Source organism: Momordica charantia, assembly GCF_013281855.1.
Source record: "Momordica charantia cultivar OHB3-1 chromosome 1 unlocalized genomic scaffold, Mcharantia_2.0 BLBB01000001.1, whole genome shotgun sequence".
Lineage (NCBI taxonomy): Eukaryota > Viridiplantae > Streptophyta > Magnoliopsida > Cucurbitales > Cucurbitaceae > Momordica > Momordica charantia.
Window position 1 is genome coordinate 23,628,202 of NW_028275157.1, and position 20,714 is coordinate 23,648,915.

Here is a 20,714-nt window from a genome sequence, read left to right on the forward strand (position 1 = left end):
TGTTTGTTATTTGTCGACGCCGTGGTTATTAAAGAATATTTTTTATTGGATATAAGTAAAAAAAATAATTTTTTTTCAAAAACAAAAAAAAAATATAAAATTAGTGCAATCTCTCTAATTTGTTTTTTTTGTTTAGTTTCGCTTACCATCTTATCCTTCCCATCATAAAGTTATGATTCTAACTTTCTTTCTTTTTATTTATTTTTTCTTTTTTTAAGAATATTATTTATTGGACTAAATGTAGACATGAAAACAAGAAAAAAAAAGTTATTTCTCCTAAAATTTTTCAAATATATTGATGAAGAATAAAAAATTAAAACACAATAGAATTTCATTTTTGTAGGCCTTTGTCAAGGGAGCCCAAAAATTGATCTCCATTGATACGAAGGTATATAAAACTTGAGAAGGGTTAAAAAAAATCCGGCCTTTTAAGTCGATAATATATGTTTTAATCCATTCATAGTCAAATAATGTTACTTATTAATGAGACCCTTCTTCCCAAACACTCCTTGAAGAAGTTGAAAGGGAAAAACAAACATAGAATCCATTTAGGGTTTGTAAAAGAAGTTCCTTTTCCACTTTTGTCTCCTTTTTTTAGGGTTTTTTTTCAATTAAAAAAAACTTTTTTCTTGTTCATCTCCTTTTTGTATGAAGAGGCAAGAACAATAGAGAGAGAGAAAGAGAGGAGAGAGAGAGAGCAAGAAAACAAGAAAGCAAAGAAGTCAGTGTGTTAAGATTTTTTCTTGATCATGTTTTGGGTGACATTGAGTTTCCAAACAGAACCCACAACTTTCAAATTAGCGCACACAAAAAAAAATTAAAAAAAGAAAATCCAATTTTTATGTTTTTGGTGACAAATTCCCTCTCTAATCATTTCTATATCATCATCAAGCTTAGTGAGGAAAAAGACCAACATGCCCCATTATTGCTAATCATTTTCTTGCTTAGTCAAATCCCTTAATTCTTTTTTCTTCTTTCCTTGCATTAATTAATTCCATCAATCTAATCCCCCTTTCTTATATGCTCAAAATGGCATATTTATTCCCAAAAATCCATGCTAATCAATCTAATGGATACATTTAAGAGCTATCATTTCAAGAATATTACCTTTTTTTTAGTGTGATTACAAATTTTCAATCCTTACGAACGAACATATAGTTGAGTAAAAGAGTAGCAAGATTTGATCATTAACATTATTAAACAAGACAATGAATAAATGAAATCTATCTCTTTAAAGATTTTAGAGATGATTGATATATCAAGAATAATAACGATTAATTGATCATTGATGGGTGCTAATTTTTGTTTAAAATATACATATATTTTGGATTTTTATTAGAAATGAATCGATAAATTTGGGTATTTGTAAATTTCTCCACATGGGAATCAAAGTTGAACAACTTTTTAGGTATAATTAAAGATGGATTTGGAATATTTCTTTTTAAGTAAAAAATAAGAATGTATGGACGCTGCCAATTCCAAGGCACATAGGTTTGGTACAAGTAACATCACTTATTTTATAATATAATGTCCCTTTTATTCATTATTTATTTGTGAAATTGTTAATTTTAATGAGCCATCAAATTGTTCCTCTTATTTAAAAAGAAATCATGGCCTAATTCATATATATATATATATATATATATATATATATATATATATTATACATACTTTTAAATTATATCCTTTTTTTCTTTTTGTAACTTGATTATAATGGTTGTTTTATTATTATTATTATCTTTTTATATTTCTAAATATCCCAAAAATTCTCTTATTTTAAATGTGCTTAATTACATTTAAGTTTCACACACGTATATATACATCCCCTTTGGTATAATACTTTTGTAATTTATATGTTTTTTGGGGGTAAGAAATAGTTAAATACAAATTAAATTTGTGCCATATTACTAAATACAAGATGTCTAATAGTTTCAAAAGATTAACTGAAATGACATATGATGAAGAATGTATTGAAATTTTGAAAAAGGGAAATTTGTTAATGCAAAATTAACAGAGACTAATGCCTTAAAATTGTAAATTTTATTAATTGGAGAACATGGAGTGTGTGGGCAAATTTAGCATAAAGGGATGGGTTTTAGTTTAGGGGATGGATAGCTCTAGTATTTCATGAAAAACATATCATTAATATTCAATGATGTCAAAAAAAAATTAAAAAACAAAAGTTCCATTAAAGGCAGCTTTTTTTTTATTAAAAAAAAGTTCAAAAATTGAAAATCGAAATCAAAAGAGGCAAATTTGCTTACATCATATTAATGCTTTATTCTTTCCCATCCTTTTCAATTTCCACTTTTCTTCCCTAAATTATGTAAAGCACCATCATGGCTACTCTTGTAAATGCTCGAAAGAGATAACCTAGCTCTATAGAGAGACTTGTTCCATAGTTCGATAGTTGTCCAGGTACACGAAATGGATGTTTATTGTCACAACCATTTTTCTAAGTCTCGATTGATAAAGAAAATGGATAATGATAATAAAGTTTTCGTGTTGTTGATCCTTTTATAATGGACTTCCACGGACTTACTTAGTTGAAGCTAATTCAATAGTTAATAATACCTATAACCAAACTCATAGTTTGAGATTTTTTTTTTTTTTATTAATTCCGTATTGACCCTTGAATTATGATGCATTTAGTAATGTAACTTTTTTTTAAGAAATTTAATAATGGATTTGAAAATGGCTGTTCAAAGATTTTTATCATATACAATACAAAGATTTAGATTTAGAGGTGTAGTTTTAATTCTATTTGACACCAACTTGAGATGGTGTTTTTGAGATTGTTGGAAACCCATAAATTGTGGGTACATGTTGGGTATAAATACTCTACATATGTAGATTTATTTATCATCTTTATACGAAAGCGAGCATAGCTTGACAGTAATTGACATACATCTCAAGAGGAAGTGTTGTCCAATTTTAAAAAGAAAAATTGGACCGCAACGACATAGGTGGTTTGATTCTAATTGAACTTAGTCTCACAGCAAGATGAAAATATAGCATTTTTACGTGGTTAAAAAGTGACTAAATTTTTTTATTATTTTTGTTTTTTTTAGAAATTTTTTTTATTTGTTTAGACAAAAAGTACAATAAATTTAAAAATATTTTCACCATACATAAATTGTGTGTGATATTTTTTTCTTCAAAGTAGAGTAGAACAAATATATTCCAATTAACCAAATATAATTGTTCGTTCTTTTTTCTAATTGACTAATCCATGAAACAATGGCACAATTAAACTCACTCGTGTTCAAGCCCAGTTGAAGGTCCAAGAATGAAATGGAAAGCAGGCCATGCCCATCCATGGAAACAAAGTAAGAACAAACAATTTTTGAAAAATAAAAGCTAAAAAGTTTTCCAAACATTACCAAGTTGAATAGCTGAGCTCATAAATGATTTTATCAAGAAATATTAGGAGGCTAGACATTGGTGTGAAATCAAAACTTTGAACAGACAGATCAAGAAATTCACTTCCACTTCAACAGGTTTCTCTAGTGAATTGATTATTCTAGAAGTAAAAAGTTTATATATAGAAGAGAAGTTGAAAAGGGAAAGAATTGTTACTCATCTTCTTCGAAGTCCATAAGAAAATCAGTCAAGTTCTCAGACTCATCAATGGCTCCATCCAGTGATGCTGGATCTTCCTTTTTGGGCTTCCCCTGCAATTTCATATACACATATAAAGTTGGGCCAACGTAATTCTTTCTTGCAACATCTTTTTAGAACACGAGGGAAAATCAACTGTTATTTTATGAAATTTGTAATGGGTGGCAATAGCTGCTTTTGGTTTTCTGAATATGGTAAAATATCTGAATTTTGATTTCCAATTTTTTTTGTTATTCCAATTTTATCTTTTCAGATTTTTAGGTATATCAATAGTATATCAAATCAAGTATATATATCAAGCATATTATTGATATATTAATATTCATAATATTGATTCCCCTTCATTAATATAACAAATCGGATATATCAATAATATTTTCATATTCATAATATATATAAAAAACATGCATTTAAGTTGTAAAAAACATACCTTTCATCTAAAATTTGTAAATAACACAACACAAGTAAGGAAAACTAAACCTAGTGAAGAGAAAGTAATATGTCAATTACATAGTTGTTTGGATTTCATGTTTATTAAGGATGTATTGGACGATTTGAGCTCCAGATTTAGCTATTTTTCTAAAATTGAACAGTGATTACTTCTTATTGATAAATTCCAGAGAACCTACTACCAGAGTCTCATAGTTTATTCGTTTGAATTTCTTGGCAATTTAAATTTTCTTTAGGCTTTATGACTAACTACAGCACATGAAAGCTGGCTTGAATCATATGCACAAAAACCTATAACTATATATCTTTCGTTTTTACATAATTATGAAGAGTGTAATATCAACAATCTATCACTCCAAGAATTATCTCGAAATTTGAAGGACGGCATCCTAGCAACTTCAACTGAAAAATTAAATATGAGACTTGTATTCTAGGTTCTTTCCTCGTAAACATGTTACTTTTCTTTTGCAGCTCAAACTGATAAAATATGCAGGATCGAAATCAAAGTTTTTTCATGCTCAAATTTTTCTGAAAAGCAATATAATCTTTTGACGATTCTATAGCTTCGGTATGAGGACTGAGATTTCCAAATCACATTCTTTATAGATTTGGGTCATGCATGATAAGGAAAAAACAATAAACATATGAATTATAACAACCAACACGACACGACCAGAAAATGAGAACAAAATGTAGATTAATCACCTTTGACTTGTTGAGATGAGGACTACTTTTCAAGACACTCCAGTTGCGTGTGATTTTCTCCTCCGCCTCGTCATCGCCCTCAACCTCACTATCCTCTCCATCCTGAAAAGCAATTAAAGACGAAGTCAATTTGGTCATATTTGAAAGGATCGTCAATAGAATTGATATCATGCATAAAGACTTACATCCAAGGTACTCCAGTGGAGAGTGAACTAATCTTAATGTCCACTTTTTTCCTCTTTCACATAATGAATTTTTTAAAACAATAACTGCTACCACTAATAAATAAATTATATGTTTTCTACTAAAAAAAATGTTTGACTCGAGCAGAAAATCAAATTAACACTAAAAAAAGTTTGGTAGCAGTGAAAGTTTGAGTCTCAATTTAAGAATTCGATTCAGCTTTGAATTGTGTTCTTCATTTAGAGTCTGATCTTAGAGATCTTTGGTTGTCAGTAAACAACTTTTCTTTATAATTATTTTAACAGTTGACATTGTGTTTGATGTAATTTGATTTTCTGATTTAATAATTTGTTTTAAGCTTACTTTACTAGTGAAAATCATGTTGTTAGAAGAATCAATGCCAGATTATCATAGACAAACAACAAAAATAACAAAATAGAACATGAAAGGAGCATGAACTCACGTCATTTTCACCAATATCAATAGCTTGGGCCATGGCATCTTCCATATCTGTCACCTATTTTAAAGAAAATACATTGAGAATAAAATAAGAAACATGAGATCAATTTTCAACGTTCATCAGTTTGAGTATTCCTCATTCTACTTAAATGAATGATCCATCTCTCATTTTCTCTTTACAACTCATTTCCTTATCATTGATGTCCAAGACCACCACCTAAACGTAAACCTAAACCTACCACATTTAGTAGGAGGAAATGCCTAGAATATTCGGTGTCCTAGATAGATTGCAACCATGGGCTCACAAGAGTATTACTAGAACGATCGAAAGGTAACTGTTTGTTTTACACAAAGATTAAAAAATGGAGTCATAGTTACAATTGTACATGATGCCAGAGATGGAGCCATACTATTTACGAGAAGAAATATCATCGATCATAATGAATGCTACAAGAATACATAATTCCAGAACTTCCTGTTTTAAGTCCAATTATCACAATAAATTTCACCTTAGACCACTCTCTATCCAACTTTCCCCACAAATACTCAATGGGCCGAAACGTGGTATACATTTGAGGTTTTCGCTATGTTACTAGATGTCAAAACAATTCAATTTTTTTAGTTTTGTTTATGTTAGATAGAGAGAGAGATGCAGCTAAAGATAGCTAACAATTGCCTTCATCTTAGTTAAGTTGACGTGACATGCAGCCAAAGATAATTTCTAAGTTCTCTCGTTGAATGGGATATTATATAAAACTTGTATATTCATGCAAGAACCAATATGCCAGGTGCTGTAATATAAATACCTCAAGCTCTTCATTTTTCTCTTTGGCCAGAATTTCTTCAAGCTCCTCTCGTGATATAATTTTACCATGCTGATTAAAAAAAAAAAAAAAGTCAGTACCTCAAGTGTGAACAAAATCATCACAAGCATCAACTTGTATCGTGTATGATATTCTATTTAAGCAATTTCTAGATAGCTGAATGAATATTCTCATACAGGGGATCACTTGCAGGTTGAATGACTATTCGAGGCAACATACCAGTGACACTTTATTCGAGGGGAGGATTGTTGGGGTTTCAAGGTGTACAAACAAAGTCTCACATTGATTAGGGAATAGAGTGATCCATGGTATATAGATAAGAACAATTATCTCAATTGGTATGAGGTCTTTTGAGTGAAACCAAAAGCAAAGCTGTTGGGGTTATTCCCACGGCGAAAATTATCATACCATAGTGAAAATACTTGAGGATATGATGATACTCTTGTCCTTAACAAGAATTATATACGAAGAGAACTGACATTTGGTCGAAGAAATGAACTAGACGAGAAGTGGAACAAAAAAATTATTATCCAAGGAATAGATATTAACCAAAAACAGTGAAATTTGTGTTCTTAAAACAATGATAAAATTATCCCAGCTAAGGTTCATCCTTCATTGCTAAGGACTGCTTTAGTAAAACCCGAGTATAACCAACTTGAGATAAGATTTTGACAATAATTTAAGGCAGTAGCACCTTCTTTAGAAATGTGGTAGCAGCCTCATCCCCCTAATCAATCAGAAAGCAGAATGTACCCTACTCCCTGCTACCCAATTACGACAAGTGATTTCCTTTTTAAGCTTTCTACTTGGTGTTTCGAACCTGAGAGTGGTACCTAATCCACTCGGCCAATCCAAGCACTCAACCACTGGGGTGGGGGTAATGGCAACTTTAAACCACCACAAGTGCACAAAGCTTAATCTATGAACAAAACAATTTTTTTTTTTTCTGGCATGGCATGTTTGTGACTTATGTTTTTGTGACCTTCACTCCCTAACTGTATCACACAATTCTGGCGGAGAGAGTGAAAAGAAACTTGAAAATACAATAAGCAAAGTAACGTAACCTCCTTCAAATAATCTAGCATGTCAGGTGTTGGTTCGTGAAAATCTGGACCCCTATAATCAATTACTTCATTAGGATCTTGAATGTAGTTGATGGTAGGGTACACGGGATCTCCACCCCATACTGTAAAGGCCAACAACAAACTAAATTAGTTTGCTGAAAAAATGGACGGATGATGGAAATTTTTAAAAATACGCAATTTACATTCTAGAAGAATATCATCGATTCTAATAATCAGAAGTGAAAGTACTTGATAATTGATACTGTGATAGTAACAGTCTTTTGAAATTCAAGTCATCAGAAATATGGAGAAATAAACCCAAAAGAAGTTGGTGGAAAATGCCATCAAAACCAAAATATGGAAACATGTACTTGAAGAGATTAGAGAAGGAATAGGATGAAAGAAAATTTTTTATGGTTTGTTGGAAAGAATTTTGTGTGAGATATTGCAATGACAAAGCAACATGACAATCAATGAATAAAACTGAAATACCGCACAAACTTATCAGCTTTGGAGTGGATACTTTGCTTTATCTGATCTTCTTTCATACGCATTGCCAAAGGATCCCTGCGAATGCGGATATCAGTCCCCATCATAATGCGGAACTCTCTCTCTGTTTGATTTTGGAACATTTCAATCATTTGGGCGTTTTCATCTTCCCCAGTCTCTTCAAAATGTTTTTTTATGGCATCCCTTGAGGTGTCCCTCTTCCAGTCTTTGACCCACTCCGAGTAGTATGCTACGGGACCTATTCTTTCCAATCTCTCTTGTTCAGCTTGAAGTCTGAAAAGATAGAATTTAATTATTATCAGAATGTTCCTAAACCACATAAGTAAACAAAATGTTCCTAAACCACAGCAGTGCAAAATAGTTTTAGACCAAACAAATGCAGAAAATACTATTTTATTTCCAGTCTTGTTCAGCTTGAAACCCAGAAAGATTATTCAAATATACCTCAAAGAACAGCAGTGCACAAATTTAGAATTTATTTCTAAAGATTTCACATGTGTCTCATAGTGCAATATGAGCCATATCCTTGAGCCTCGTGGAGGCCTGGTCCAAATAAGCAAGAAGAGAATCTGATTTTGAGTTTCATTCTGCTCAGAGATGATCATTCATCATACCTAGACTTAATTTTATAAAATTACAAATTACATTCATCCTAGTTAACTTTAAAAAGATATATCATCATATGCTTGACTAAGATAAATGTCAACTTCTGTATCATAATAACACTCAATCTAAGGATGAAATACCTTTCTTCCTTGTAAAGATGTCGCCGAGCCCTGTACAGAGAAGTTTCGGTTAATGTTGGCTGTTCACCATAGAGCTTTATCTGCCCAGTCTCTGCCATTGCTTTGAGAAAAACCTGCAGATATTACAAACGGAGAAGACCAAGATAAAGATGTAAAAACACTTTTTCTCATTTTAAAAAAGTTGTTGATGCACCGTAGATAAGTAATTAAACAAAATTAAATGAAAGAAAATTAGATCAAAGAAGAAAATCTTTAAAATAATTTCATCTATGATCCTAATTTATACTGCTTTTCTATGACTCAAATCCTTTATCGACACTTATTGTTTATGGTCCTCAATATATTTTGCATCACAAGGTATTCCTTGCATTGACAAATTCGAATTCCACTCAACGCAATCAAGGTTAGTACATGCGCTAAATCACTGTTCAACATTAACTATTATTTTTCTTTCCATATGGACTAACCGTTTCAACATCAGGTTTCCTCCTTTGCCACCTCGACCATTGTTCTTTTTCTGGCTTTCTCCAATTCCACCAAAGTTCTTCACTTGTACGTGGCTCCTCTATTGGCTTCTTCTTTTCAGGGTCGATGAATGGGTGAGGATTTCCAAGTTTTTTGTCTAATTCAAACCCAGTTTCTTCCTCATCGGGTTCTGTCTGATAGACAACGTACTGCGAAGTAGCATCTTTAGGCTCTTCTATTAAATCCTCAGAAATGTCAGGGATCGCCGGCTCACTTGAATCTACTTCAGTTACTTCGGATGAATCATGAGCAACAGCTGCTAGTGTTCTATTCTTCTTTCTCCTACTTCCAGGATTTTGGCCATAAGAGGGAGATCCCACGGATGTACCAGTTGGTTCAGGAGCCTTTGCAGCTCTAACACGACTAGCAGTTCCTTCTGGCCAGTATTCTTCTCCTGGAATACTTGCACGTGCCCCTGAAGCTGGTTCAAGTTGCCCAGAAGTTGAGTCCATGTAACTATAGTAAGGTGCTCGCTCAACCGAAACATCTTCATAGGATTCATCCCTATTCTCACACTTAATGCAAGGAACCAACTGATTTCTCCGCAGTGATTTGTTCGATGTATTTCCAACCAGCAGTAATCGTGCTGGAAATGAACCTACAAACGGTATCTGGATGTTCAACAGCAAATTATGCTGTGTCAAGACGGTGGCAGAAAATATGAGCCAAGAAGAAACCATTCTTATACTATAAAAAATTTTAAAAAAAAAATTTGCAAACATGACAAGATAAACATAAACTACCTTATATTGTAGCCCCACCCTTAAAACAAAAACAAAAAACAAACAAAACAAAATAAGAAAGTTCGATCACTATAAACCTGCGGGTAATTGGGAAAAGGTTTCCCTCCAGTATATCCTTTTGTATAAGATACTCCCTTCCGTCCTCTATCTGCAGTTCAATGTCTTTCGAATGTTAGGAATCAATCCCTTATTAAGTGGCTTATCACAAATTAACAAGTTCAACTTGATCGATTTTAAAATTGAAAAAAAAAAAACGTATCTGTATACACCTGGATAAAGACGTGGAGTAGATAGAGAAGCCATCTCCAACCCAGTAGAAACGTATATATACCTGTACATATTTTCTCATTACAATACTACAAAATAGCACAGAGCATAGGAAAACAAGAATAACACCATTATTCTCTGCTATTGGCGACTCTTTCGAAAAAATACACTCATAACGCGATCATTCTAAAGCCAGAAAACTTCTCATTCACCTCAGATTTCCCCAGTAACAAACAGAAAATTCATCGTCCTTTTTACCATAATTGAGATGCTACACGCATATTAAAAAGAGGTCAGGGATGCAAAACTCACAGTTGGATGTAGAAATTCAACAACGTCGATATTGAGGATGAACCAAAAAGAGTTCGATTGGCAGTCAGCTCCGGTGGGATTCCGACGGCGGTGCTCTGAGATTTTCAGGAGCGGGCACCGGAGGTTTAAGCGGAGGTTTTTGGCGCCCCGAGAGGCAAAGGAAATGAAATGAATGCGACTAAATTTTGAAGTGGATAAGGTTGAAAGGGTTCCAGCTCTAAATCATCGTCTCAATTCTTTTTTTTTTTTTAGGTTAAATTACCATTTTTCAATTTATTTTTACACATTTTCAAGTTATTTATTTGAATTTTAACGGTTATAATATGATACTCATAATTTTGAATTTTATTTAACTTAATACCTTCAATTTAATTTTAAATTTACATCAGCGACTTTTTTTAATATTGTATCACGAGATAAAAATTAAATTAGTCTCGAACAAAAGTTTTAAGTTTCCACCCCACATATATTTTAATTAAAAGAATATAAATTGGACATCTGTACATATAGTCCTTGGAGTTATAAATATTTTGACTATTAAATTATGGAGTTACGTTTTCTGGTTTGACTAATTGTATTCGATAATGTTTCGAGATATGCTATGTTGGAATTTTGTGAATTTTCAAGTGGGTATAAAGATTATATTATGTGATTCATTTATGATGTTTGATCAAAATATAAAAATTAAATTAAACTTGAACTTCGATGATGATAGCCTACCCAAACTAGTAATTCAATTATTTGGAGAATTAGGTATGTGCGCTACGCTGATGATATAGCTTTTGCTATGTTGGAAGGTTCTATTATACACGCTTGAAATATATATGATAGGTTATAATTTGAATCGTTGAATTTTGATAATTTTGTATTTATTACTTTTTTTAGCTTAAAAAATACTTCAATGATTTGATAAAAATGGATAAACTAATAACTATTGTATATATACACACATACGATATATTTACAACAAATATCGAATATCGTAGTCAATGCAATAGGTAAATGTTTAATAAATATCAAATAGTAATTATATTACAAGTTAAAATACATATTTTAGTCCTCAATGTTTTACTTCTTTTTTTTCTTTTTTGTCTATATTTTTAAAAAGTTTCATTTTCTTACACTACCTACCGACCGAAGCTTCTTAAATTAAATATTTACAATCACTAAATATTAAAAGAACATATGTAAATTATAAAATAGCAATTTTTGCAATCTTTAGAATCGTTAGTTTATACCAAATATTTTTTTAGGTAAGCTATCTCTTTATAATAATGGACAGTTTTATATCATATAAGTTGTGTACTAAGTCATAAAATTTGTAATATTATGAGTTAGTACTATTTCTATTTCATTCAATCAAACATAAAATGCATTTTAACATTATCTTATTAGTTTGTCAATTAATTTAATGTTTTACGTCCAAATGGCTAAATTGAAAAAACAAAAAACAATAATAACAATACATTGGATATTAATTTGAATATTTTACAATAATAGAAAACCACTTGAAAGATTATTTAAACATGGATTGAACATGTACTCAATCTATCTTATATAGTTTATGTTGGGTTTTCGTGGGATATGATACTAACATCTTGTAGCGTCGCAACGGAATTCATGAAAATGAAGTCACGGTCGGAGATTGATCACGAACAAAAAAATCTCACGATTCACCGCATGAATTCTTACTTTGAGACCGAGAACTCTAAGTTCTTTCTTTATGTTTTTTCAGGAATCTCTCTAACTCACACACCCAGAGAAAGAGCAGTTACATGGCTACTTCCCATTTTCAAATTCAAATTGATTTGAATTTTGTGGATTTTATCACAAATTAAAATTAACAAAGTTGAAATAATATAGATAAATGTTATCATTTTAAAAATACAATGACTAAAATGAACCAAATTTGATAATGCAACAATAAATAAGTATTTTAAACTCAACAAAAGTTACACATCACATTTAAAATAAATTATTTTGTTAACTATGCATTGAACGAATGACCAAATACACTAAAAATTAATCCAGATACTTGTTTTTAGTTTATGGCGAGATTTAAACTGATTTATTGACTTGGAATATATATCTTAATCGAATAATTGTATATATATTACCATCAATAAAATAAATTAATTTTTCCACGAGGACGTGATTACATTACATGTGTCCTGAACGAGCAAATAAATTTTAACAATTAAATTGTAATGTGACACGACTGAAATATACGATTAAAATAAAAATAAATAACTAATTGTACGTTGAAAACATGATTACGCGTGGACTGGAGAGCCAAATAAATTGTAGTAATTTAAATGGATAAATATTATTTTGTTGACAATGGGTCAAATTTTGAAAGATAAATAATAAATATATATATTAATTCTAGACATTGATTACTCCATGTTGTTGGATAATAAAATATAAGTAATCTAGTTTATGCCATGACAATCAGAGATTGATTTGCGTGGGGCCATCTAATGTATTTAAGAAGCAAGAGTTTAATATTCGATGTATAGGTGTAATAAATAACTCAATTAAGATTTTAAATTTGTAAATGAATCTTAATATTGTGTAACATTGACAAACTTATTAAAAACCGAACATATCTCACCTAAGTAAGGTATGTATTATTGATAGAAGGTTAACAATTTGAATCTCACCCACGTTGAATAATTAAAAAATAATACATAAAATACAATATTTATTGAAATGTATGGTTTTTTATGACCATATTTGGTATTAAAGAGTTAAAGGTAAATTCGTAAAACTCCAAATATGGCTCTAAAACACCAAATCGTCAATTCATTTCTATTTTTATATAAATTATTTTGATAATTATTTTAGCACGACACTTAATTCACTATATATTTATTGAATTTTAACAATAATTTTGGATCAAAGAGTTTTCACCGTGTATACAATTTGTGTTATAATTTGTAAATAATGTCTAATTTGGTCAAATTTTAAAAGTAATAGAGACTAAAGCGGACGTTTTGAAGTAATAACATAAATCAAAGTTATAAAAAATTGAAGATAGGATTTGAATCTTTAAAATTCTACAGACGGATTAAGATTGAAAAATTGCTCAAATATTAGTTGCGAATTTATCTACATGGCGTTGGACCATAATATTTACAAATATTCTTATTTTTGTTGAACCATAATATTATTTTATTGATCAAATCATTTTTTTTTATTTCTCTTGAATTTTCTATTCAATGTTTATTTTACAAACGTCGTTTTTTACGGAGTCTACGACCATTACGTGGCATAAGGTTACATCTCGTATGAAACTTAAGAGTACATCGCTTCTATAAATAGCTCTTAATGCTACATCTCTTTATATATCTAAGTCTTTTACCATGACTTCTGCTTGTAGTATACCCTGACTCACTACAACTCGAATAGCGTTTCTTGTTGCGATTTGAGCAGCAAATGATGTCCCTCTTCTCGTACCTTTAAATCCACAAGTACCGACGGATGACCAATAAATTATCCGATCCTGCGTATATGTAACAATCATAATTATATCGTTGAAACTTAAAACATAGTTCGACAGATAATACAAATATTCGAATCTATAGGTAGACACATGTCATGTCATTTATTCCTCTCGTTTATAAAATTATATATTAGCTATAAAGATAGAAATTTGGAAAATATTAAAATGGGAAGAATAAAATATAAAAATATAAAATTGGACCAATACCAACACAGAAAAAGTGGATAGACGGTTGAAAACCAAAATAATTTGCTAGGGTGGGAAGACCGAAGAAGAAAGATGTAATTTTTGTCAAAAATTCGAATTGTAGCCTACCAACCACAAGTTTAGTGGAAGTTGTTCTGTTTTGCATATCAATCCTTTTGGAAGTTGTTCTTATTTTCAAATCATAATCTAATATCACGGATTCCATTCGCTCTCGGTCTTTTCCGATTTCTTGGTGATTTCATGCGACATTCCATTTTTATATTTCAATCCTGACTTCTGGTTACGTTCCTTGACCCAGATTGTTCCCCCATTTACTTGATCTTCGGCGATTTCTTGGTGGTTCGCACCCTTGTCGATTGGCTTCATATTTTGTCTCTTGATACGCATTCCCAAATATAGGGTTTATTCGGAAAGACTGAGAAATCCCCTAAAGAGGCGACGCATCCCGGTGAATTTAGGGGATTTCCAGCACTTTTCAGAGGTTCCGATCGCAATGTGTTGGTTATCTTCGTGATTCCTAGACGCTGTCTTTCACATTCATTCGATCTCCGGTCCTGTGCGTGGCCTTGCCGTAGATGAGATTTTGGTTGGCATATTGCATCGTGTTGATCCGCGTCCGAATGTTGGATGTGCAGCTAGGCTGAAGGCTCGGTGGGTCGGATGAATGGGTGGTATGCGTAATTTATGATAGCTGTATAGTACGTTTGAACCTGTTGTTAGGTATTTTTGTAGATGAAGAAGCTTAAAACCGAACCTCCGGGTGCGCGGAGGCTCAGGTTGTCGCATCTTCTTCTCGTAATTGGAGTGTTGTATTTAGTTTTCATATCATTCAAGTTTCCGCGTTTTTTGGAAATTGCTGCAACGTTGAGCGGGGATGAAAGTAATGTCGGGTTGGATGGGACAATCGGAGGGGACAGTGAAGGTGTGGATTTTAGCAGAGCATCGTTGAGTTCTGTTTACAAGGATACGTTTCATCGGAAATTGGAAGATAACCAAAACAGGGAAGCACCGGTGACGCCTAAAAAGGAGCCACTGGAAGATGTGAATAATGTGTCCGGACCCATCAAGCCAATTAAACATAAATACGGTCGGATAACTGGTAAAATTTTGAGTCATCAAAACCATACTAATGACTTTTCTATGCTCGAGAAATTGGCAGATGAAGCTTGGACATTAGGCTTGAAGGCTTGGGAAGAAGTGGATAAATTTGGTTTAGATGAGACTGCAGAAAGTTCTATACTCGAGGGAAAGCCCGAGACATGTCCTTCATGGATATCTACGGATGGGAAAAAGATGTTGGAGGGAGATGGAATCATGTTCCTTCCTTGTGGACTTGCTGCAGGTTCATCGATTACAATAATTGGAACCCCCCATCATGCTCACCAGGAGTATGTACCCCAACTTCTGAAGGTGGGAGCTGATCCTATGGTTATGGTTTCACAGTTCATGGTTGAATTGCAAGGGCTGAAAGCAGTCGATGGTGAGGATCCACCAAAGATCCTTCACCTGAATCCACGACTGAAAGGAGATTGGAGTAAACGGCCTGTCATTGAACATAATACATGTTATAGGATGCAGTGGGGAACGGCTCAAAGGTGTGATGGTGTGCCATCAAGTAATGATGATGAAATGCTTGGTGAGATTATCATCCCTTCGCCTTATTTATTTCTTGTGTTTTCACTAGCCCTCAATCATCATTGCGTGACACACAAAAATGGTGGGGGTGCACAAGAATGTAAAATTACTGTACAAGTTATTGTTCTTTTCGATGATAACGGAAGCAAGCAAATGAAGAAATAGTTTCATTTTGGTTTAGACGATGCTGGTAATGTTAAAAGAAGAGAATATTTTCAGCAAGTAAGATTAATTTTTTTTTGGTCATCTACTTATTGGTTAGAGTGTTAGCCCCTTCTTGATAGTCCAAATGTGCATTGGGTTTCTGGATTTATTGTCCTTGTTGAAGTCTAGTCAGGAGTCCTAATTTTGGCACTATATGGTGAAAGAGGTAAAAATGTACAATCTCATATTGATTTATTTATTTTTATGTGAAATTGAATCTATACACGATGGCATGTAAAAATGTACAATCTCTTATTGATTTATTATTTACTGTTAATTTGAATCTATACATGCTGGCAGGTAAAAATGTACAATCTCTTATTGATTTATTATTTTCTGTTAATTTGAATCTATACATGATGATTATGATGCTCACTTCGAAAAATTGTTTAATGTAGCAGCCCCTCCCAACAATTAGATGCATGGCCAAAAAATAATTTTTAATTTATCTCTCATGCATCCAACAATATAAAATTGTTTCTCATGTTATTTCAACCCCTTTAAATAATTGTTCTACCTTATCACATACAAAGTTAGTTTTCTAGTCCTGCTTTGATATTGCTATAGTAGAGTAGATGGAAGTTTATCAGATTCTCTATAATTAATTTTCGAGTCACCTTTATCCCCAATTCCTCACTTTTGTTCATTCTTCAAGCTGTGCTATAGTGCCATATACCATCTGATTTTTTTGCTCCCTTTGATTCTTTTAATTTGACAGTTGATGGAAATCGTCGATGTGAAAAATGGGTGAGGAGTGATATTATAGACTCAAAAGAATCGAAAACAACCTCATGGTTCAAGAGATTCATAGGGCGAGAGCAGAAGCCAGAAGTAACCTGGCCATTTCCTTTTATGGAGGGCAGATTGTTTATCCTGACACTACGGGCTGGTGTTGATGGATACCATATTAATGTTGGTGGTCGGCACTTGACTTCTTTTCCCTATCGCCTCGTAAGTATCTGAAGAAGGGGGAAGATGCAGATAGCTGTTTCACTTTCTATTAATATTCATTTGTGGTTGATGTTTGTCTTACTGTTGCAGTTGGTACAGATTTTCTCTCCCATCTTGTTAATATTAATTTTCTTGTATCTTTTTTTGGCTTTCATTTAGGGGTTTACGCTTGAAGATGCAACTGGATTAGCAGTTAAAGGAGACGTGGACATTCATTCCGCATATGCTACATCTCTTCCTACTACTCATCCAAGCTTCTCTCCCCAACGAGTTCTTGAGATGTCAGAGAAGTGGAAATCTCAGCCTTTACCTAAGAGTTCTGTTCGTCTTTTTATTGGTGTTCTATCTGCCACTAATCACTTTGCGGAGCGAATGGCTGTTAGGAAAACTTGGATGCAATCTTCAGCTGTCAAGGCATCAAATGTAGTTGTTCGCTTCTTTGTTGCACTGGTATGGCTCTTGTATTCATCCTTTTACGGTACATATATTAAAGTAGATTAGAAAGAAGAATAGTAGTTTCTGTAATTGTTGGTCTTTTTAATGTCTCCACATGATGAAGAATCTCATAACTTTTTATTTAAATCTATCCTGGAAATATATTTTTTTTGGATGGAAACAAAAGCTATATGTGCTATGTTCCCCTGACAATGGAATAGGTTTACATATGAAAAGGAAAACAATAAGAAAGCACGCAAGGTTTAGTTACACTGATAAACTTTTTTTTAAAAGAAGCATTTGTGGTCTCTTCTTCCGCCCAACTTCTCCATTTAAAAGAAGCATTTGTGGACTTAAATGTTGTATTGTAATCTTGTGAGTTGGATGCTACAGCTTTACTAACATCACTTTTAAGGAGCTAAGTCAAGTAAAAAAAGGTTAGACATCAAGTTTTGTGATGCAGATTTAAAGCAACGATTTAATTTATAATTATATTTCTCCCAACTCCTATTGTCCTGTATATGTAATATGCTATAGACTTGTTTACTTACTGGAAATAGAGTTATTTTCTTTCATCTTCACCAATAATGTTTTTGTACCCCTGGAGTGATTCACTATGTCAATTCACTTATAGGTCTCTCTTATTTCATTCCAATTGATTTTTATTTTGGTTTTGCTTCAAATTCATTCTAGTTCAGTAGATAAGGTGTAATGACTGTTTATGAAGCCAAATCTAATTAAATAAAATTTTTGAAAACATTGATTCTCAGAAATTATATTTTTTATTGCAATATCCTTTTTGTTTTTATAAAAAAACTTTATTGCAATATCCTTTTTGTAGTGGTGCTTATGATTTTATGGTTTTAGAAGTTTTGTACTCCAGAACATTGTATTTGGGCTCTTTAAGAGATTGCTAGAACTGTTCCCTTTGAACAGTAACTCTTCTAAAGTTGAAGGAATTTGAACCTTGAACAGATTGATTAAATCCAGTCCCTTATGGCAGATATTCCTTTAATCTCGATATGTAATATAACTGTCCCAATCTACACACATGATATAGAGTTGGTTTACGTTTATAATACTCGTTGCCTGTGCGTATAGTCAAAAATATTTTTGTTAGTGCTTCCTAGGAAGATTCATATGCCACTCAAATGGATGAAGGAGCATCAGTAACTACTATACTACCCACACCTCATCTACCCTTGCAATCTCAAGTAATAGGAATGATCCTTTACCTTTGCTGTATTTTAACCTCACAGTCCCACAATGGCACAATGAAGCTTTGTGGAAATGCCATTCTTGTTGACCAGAAGGTGACAGCGGCTTATGATATTAAAAGTAGAAGCATTAATGGGGAACTTAGTGGTTTTCTTCCTGGGGAAGAGATGTTTGCCATGCATCTTTTCTTTGTTATGGAAGCATTCTCTTGGTTGCTATCCTATATGGCAAACAAAGGGAATTTAGATTTTAAGAAATGACTTCTATATGTTTGTAGATGACCTAATACTTTCCAAAGGGAAAATCCTCATTAAATTCAGAAGTAGCACGTAGTTATAATTCTATCTTATTCATTTGCCGAGTGGTTCACACTTTAATGGGAGATTATGTCTCAGTTGCAGTTCTCCCAAGTCCCATCCTCCTTGGCACTCAGGATTACTTAGCATATAGTCATCTTATTTTTCATTCATGTTATTTCGTTCTTATTTTCGTTATTGTTATTTTTTATTGCTCCTTATACGTATACTCACACATGTAGAATCCACGGAAGGAGGTCAATGCTGTGCTGAAGAAGGAAGCTGAATACTTTGGTGATATTGTGATCCTGCCCTTCATGGATCGCTATGAGCTTGTTGTTCTCAAGACTATTGCTATATGCGAGTTTGGGGTGAGTTCGCATTTTACTTCTTCTGTTGATTATTATTTGGATATTTTTCATAGGACTTCGTAATATAAAGTCCACTTTTTTCCTTCCAGACTGTGAATTTGACGGCTTCATATGTTATGAAATGTGATGATGACACCTTTGTGAGGGTGGACACTGTTTTAAAACAGATCAGCGGTGTTTCATCCAAGAAGTCTCTATACATGGGCAATCTCAACCTCTTGCATCGCCCTCTCCGACATGGAAAATGGGCAGTCACTTATGAGGTAAATATGTGGGCATCGAAAATTTGGCTATTCTGTGCTTGTTCCATTTGGTGCCATCCTTGAGTTACAAAGGCTAGCCCACCAGTTTTTCTGGATAACTTTTCATCAATCAGATCATGTTTAGCACAGTGTTGCTACTTGAAAATATAATTGGATGACTTTTCATCAATCTGATCGAAAGAACTTAGTATTATCATTTATCAACAAGAAGCTATAAACTTATGGAGGATCAGATAGCTCTTCCTCTTGATTATGCCAATTCATAAAAACATAACCCCCCCCCCCCCCCCCCCCCCCCAACACTTACATTCTCTAAACATTCCTTCTTGTCTCTTTAACTCCTATGTCTCATCATTTAAAAACCGAAGTGGGGCCCACTTATCTAACTCACAATCTAAACACCGCCTCGACTGACCCGTTTCCTCCGATATACACTTATTCTTGGTGTCCTGTCATTTTCTCTCAACTTTTTAACAAAAAGCTTTCAACCGTCTTTTTGTATCCTCCTTTATTATGCTAATGATTTATTCTCATGTATAATAACAGGAATGGCCAGAAGAAGTGTATCCTCCATATGCCAATGGGCCAGGATATATCATTTCTAGTGACATTGCTAAATACATTGTCTCCCAACATGAAAACAGGAGCCTGAGGGTCAGTTCGAAGACGAACCTTATTGTCTGTTTCTTTGTCTGCACCTTTTTTGTGCACTGAATGGGTTGTTTTGGTCTGGCAGATATTCAAGATGGAGGATGTGAGCATGGGAATGTGGGTTGAGCAGTTCAACGGTACCGTGGCCGCGGTCCAGTACTCTCACAACTGGAAATTCTGCCAGTATGGGTGTATGGAGGACTATTTTACGGCACATTATCAATCTCCAAGGCAGATAATCTGTCTGTGGGATAAGCTGGGGCAGGGTCACGCTCACTGTTGCAACTTCAGGTGACGATTTTCCACAATTTTTCCCACTGTATTTCTACCTGTGTTTATTATTATTCAGTGTAGGTGTCATGAATTTAAACTATGATGCATTATAATTGTTAATTTTTTGTTCCACCAACATCAGTTTTCCTTGTATATATTATGCTGTGGAATGAGCATTTTGATATGAAGTAGCTTGATTCCTACATTTGTTACTTGTGGCCTTGGATATTATTAATGGGTTTCACCCTAGTATGAGAATATCTTAAACCCACAGCCATAAGTATGATATATTTTTA

General features: G+C 33.0%; 2 protein-coding genes across 3 annotated transcripts; one reads left to right on the forward strand and one right to left on the reverse strand.

Annotated features, from left to right (window-relative positions):
• Window positions 1–3,379: 3,379 nt before the first annotated feature.
• On the reverse strand, window positions 3,380–10,605 carry PTAC12 (plastid transcriptionally active 12). 2 transcript variants are annotated; one of them, XM_022290996.2, is made up of 11 exons: window positions 10,410–10,605; window positions 10,100–10,161; window positions 9,908–9,978; window positions 9,030–9,722; window positions 8,563–8,675; window positions 7,830–8,089; window positions 7,307–7,428; window positions 6,225–6,293; window positions 5,423–5,476; window positions 4,777–4,878; window positions 3,380–3,674 (listed from the first exon to the last, which is right to left on the reverse strand). In XM_022290996.2, the coding sequence occupies exons 2-11, from the start codon at window positions 10,131–10,133 to the stop codon at window positions 3,576–3,578; spliced, it is 1,617 nt and encodes a 538-aa protein (XP_022146688.1). In that variant the 5' UTR covers window positions 10,134–10,161; window positions 10,410–10,605; the 3' UTR covers window positions 3,380–3,575. The 2 variants fall into 2 exon arrangements, with proteins under 2 accessions (XP_022146688.1, XP_022146689.1); XM_022290997.2 differs by having other exon boundaries at window positions 9,030–9,698; window positions 10,410–10,604.
• Window positions 10,606–14,156: 3,551 nt separating this feature from the next.
• LOC111015786 (Galactosyltransferase family protein) lies at window positions 14,157–20,623 on the forward strand. The gene is made up of 7 exons (XM_022290940.2): window positions 14,157–15,757; window positions 16,679–16,911; window positions 17,071–17,361; window positions 19,103–19,231; window positions 19,321–19,494; window positions 20,041–20,148; window positions 20,231–20,623. Exons 1-7 carry the CDS (start codon window positions 14,854–14,856, stop codon window positions 20,438–20,440), a joined length of 2,049 nt encoding a protein of 682 aa, XP_022146632.1. The 5' UTR covers window positions 14,157–14,853; the 3' UTR covers window positions 20,441–20,623.
• The last annotated feature ends 91 nt before the right edge of the window (window positions 20,624–20,714 follow it).

Coding starts and splice junctions, on each gene's coding strand:
- LOC111015786 (XM_022290940.2), top strand. CDS start 14,854: ATGAAGAAGCTTAAAACCGAACCTCCGGGTGCGCGGAGGCTCAGGTTG. Junction 17,362..19,102: donor TTCGCTTCTTTGTTGCACTG/GTATGGCTCTTG, acceptor TCACACATGTAG/AATCCACGGAAGGAGGTCAA. Junction 20,149..20,230: donor ATGAAAACAGGAGCCTGAGG/GTCAGTTCGAAG, acceptor TTGGTCTGGCAG/ATATTCAAGATGGAGGATGT.
- PTAC12 (XM_022290996.2), bottom strand. CDS start 10,133: ATGGCTTCTCTATCTACTCCACGTCTTTATCCAG. Junction 9,979..10,099: donor TACTCCACGTCTTTATCCAG/GTGTATACAGAT, acceptor ATTGAACTGCAG/ATAGAGGACGGAAGGGAGTA. Junction 8,090..8,562: donor CATCTTTACAAGGAAGAAAG/GTATTTCATCCT, acceptor CTATCTTTTCAG/ACTTCAAGCTGAACAAGAGA.